The 2,074-nt window shown below is 52.9% G+C and overlaps 1 protein-coding gene across 1 annotated transcript in view; it reads left to right on the top strand.

The window, feature by feature from the left end:
* Window positions 1-6: 6 nt before the first annotated feature.
* The window catches only part of TMEM259 (transmembrane protein 259), a gene marked incomplete at its 5' end in the record, with an annotated part of 16,501 nt that continues 14,433 nt past the window's right edge, over window positions 7-2,074 (top strand). Inside the window, one exon of the mRNA XM_035895608.1 lies at window positions 7-177. Coding sequence (XP_035751501.1) covers window positions 7-177 — 171 coding nt within the window. The remainder of the gene's footprint in view (window positions 178-2,074) is intronic.

The following is a 2,074-nucleotide window of genomic DNA, read 5'->3' as shown; positions in this document are numbered from 1 at the left end:
GGCGGGGCTGCCGGGGGGAACAACCGAGGCGTCCGCAATCCCAACCTCAACCAGAACCCCTTGATCAATGTGCGCGATCGCCTCTTCCACGCGCTTTTTTTCAAGATGGCAGTGACCTACGCTCGCCTCTTCCCACCCTCCTTCCGCCGCGTCTTCGAGTTCTTCGTTCTCCTCAAGGTGAGGGGCAGCTTTACGGGGGAGGAGCGGACGTTCTTCTTGCTAGCCTGTGGTTGGGCGCTAAGGCATAGATTTCCTTATCAACACAAAAAAGGTTGGCGCTGCTAGAGGTCACAGCCTGTGTTTGGGCCACCTGCCCCGAGGTGCCCACTGAGCTCCCGTGAGAAAGACGTGAATAGTTGTATCGATCTGTGGTGGTCCCAGCACCACCAGAGCTCTGGTACCAGATCTGGAAATAAAAAGAAAATCAGTGAGTCGGTTTGCTGGGCAGCCAGGCTGGCGTGGGTCAGGTCGAGGGATGTGACCGTGAAGGATTTCCTTTTGTTTCCAGGCAATCGCTCTTTTTGGATAAGTTGCATACGTGAGAGATTTGATTGTTGGAGTTTTGCTGGAGTCTTGTCCTTTCTGGAAGCAGTTAGCGCATGACCCCATTTTAACCCCGTTTCTTTTTAGTGGTCAGCACCTTCAGCCGTGCCTGCACGTTATCACGCCTCTGCATAACAGGGTGAAAACCCGCCTGCTTTTTTGTTGCTGTGGGTGCAGAATTGGAGACCCACAGAGGGGCCTCTCGGTGTCCGCAGGGTGAACTGCCCATAGGTTAAGTCCTGCACCATGGCTTCCAGGGTGCACACTGACGCTTCTGGCCAGCACCAATATGGGAAATTAGAGTAAGGGGAAGTGGGGAGAGGAACTTTAGGTGACAGCAGCGCCCTTCTGCTCTGAGTTTCTAAAATTCAGCTGCTTAAAGCAAGAAAACATTTAGGACAACTTGTCTCATACTGCATGTGTAAATTTTTTTCCCCTCCCAAGAAACTTTCAAGGCTTTAACATCTCTCTGTTTTTTTTTTCCCTGTTGCATAACTGGATTCAGGCAGACAGGGAGACTGGAATGGGGATGGTGCTAACGGTGAGGCTGTCAGGCAGAGCGAGTGATCTGGCTGGTAGCGGTTCTCGCTGCTGTCTGCTTTTGATCAAAGCTCTGCCAAGGAAGTAGAGAGTATTCGCAGGCCATCTGCGGAGAACAGCCTGCTCCCGCCCGCAGGGTTAGCAGTCAGCCAGACCTCAGCCTGGTCTGCACACAGGGTCCTGGTAGGAGGTGAAGTCAGAGACCGTGGTCCTGCACGCTGCCATCCACCGAGTCCCAAAACTGCTCGTGGTTCTGCCGGCTTCATCATGGCTCCTCCTGCGACAAGGGGGGTGTTTCTGATTTACCTGCCCTAGCGTCTTCTTATGCAGCTCCTCTGCAGATGTGATGTTTACCAGCCTGTTTATTCGTAGCAAATAGGTCAAGTACGAAACGTAGCAGGGACAGCTGGTTTAATTGGGAACGGGTATCTCAGTGCAGTTGGAAAGTGCGTGTGTGAAACTCAGCTGCACCACTTACTGTACCAGTGTTTCTCGGAGCTTTCAGCTGTGAACTTTGGACAGTGTTGGGTAACATCGTGCTGGATTTACTACCTTCACTATAGGAAATGAATTTCATTAGTCCACTTTGTTTTGCCCTGACTTGATAGCTGTTCCTTGGATTGGGCCAGGGCAAGGGAGCGGTGATACTCGCTAGCCCAGCCTTGGCAGGCCAGCTCAACCCCCGCTGCAGCAGAGTCTGTACCTCGCCGTGGCAGATCTGAATGCGGAGCTGGCGATTCTGCCATGGGTTTGTGTTGTGCTGCTCTCGCGGTGGGGTGTCTGTTGTTGAGGTTTGTGAAGTTGGGCAGTATTCTCCGGGCTTCAAGAGGAAACACTTTTTGCTGAGGAAGGAATGGTTGAAAGCCACGGGTGCGTTTCTGTTTCTTTCAATATGCTTTGGAGCCCCATCACACGTTGGTGCTGTGTCTGATTGATTTGCTGGCGGGGAGGTCGTTCTGGGGATGGGGTTGGTTTGCGGGGGGGCCTGGGC

The sequence above is a fragment of the Egretta garzetta genome, unplaced genomic scaffold, assembly GCF_000687185.1.
Source record: "Egretta garzetta isolate BGI_Z169 unplaced genomic scaffold, ASM68718v1 scaffold396, whole genome shotgun sequence".
Taxonomy (NCBI): Eukaryota; Metazoa; Chordata; class Aves; order Pelecaniformes; family Ardeidae; genus Egretta; species Egretta garzetta.
Note: the sequence above shows the minus strand (reverse complement) of the source record. Positions and strands in the feature narration are given on the sequence as shown.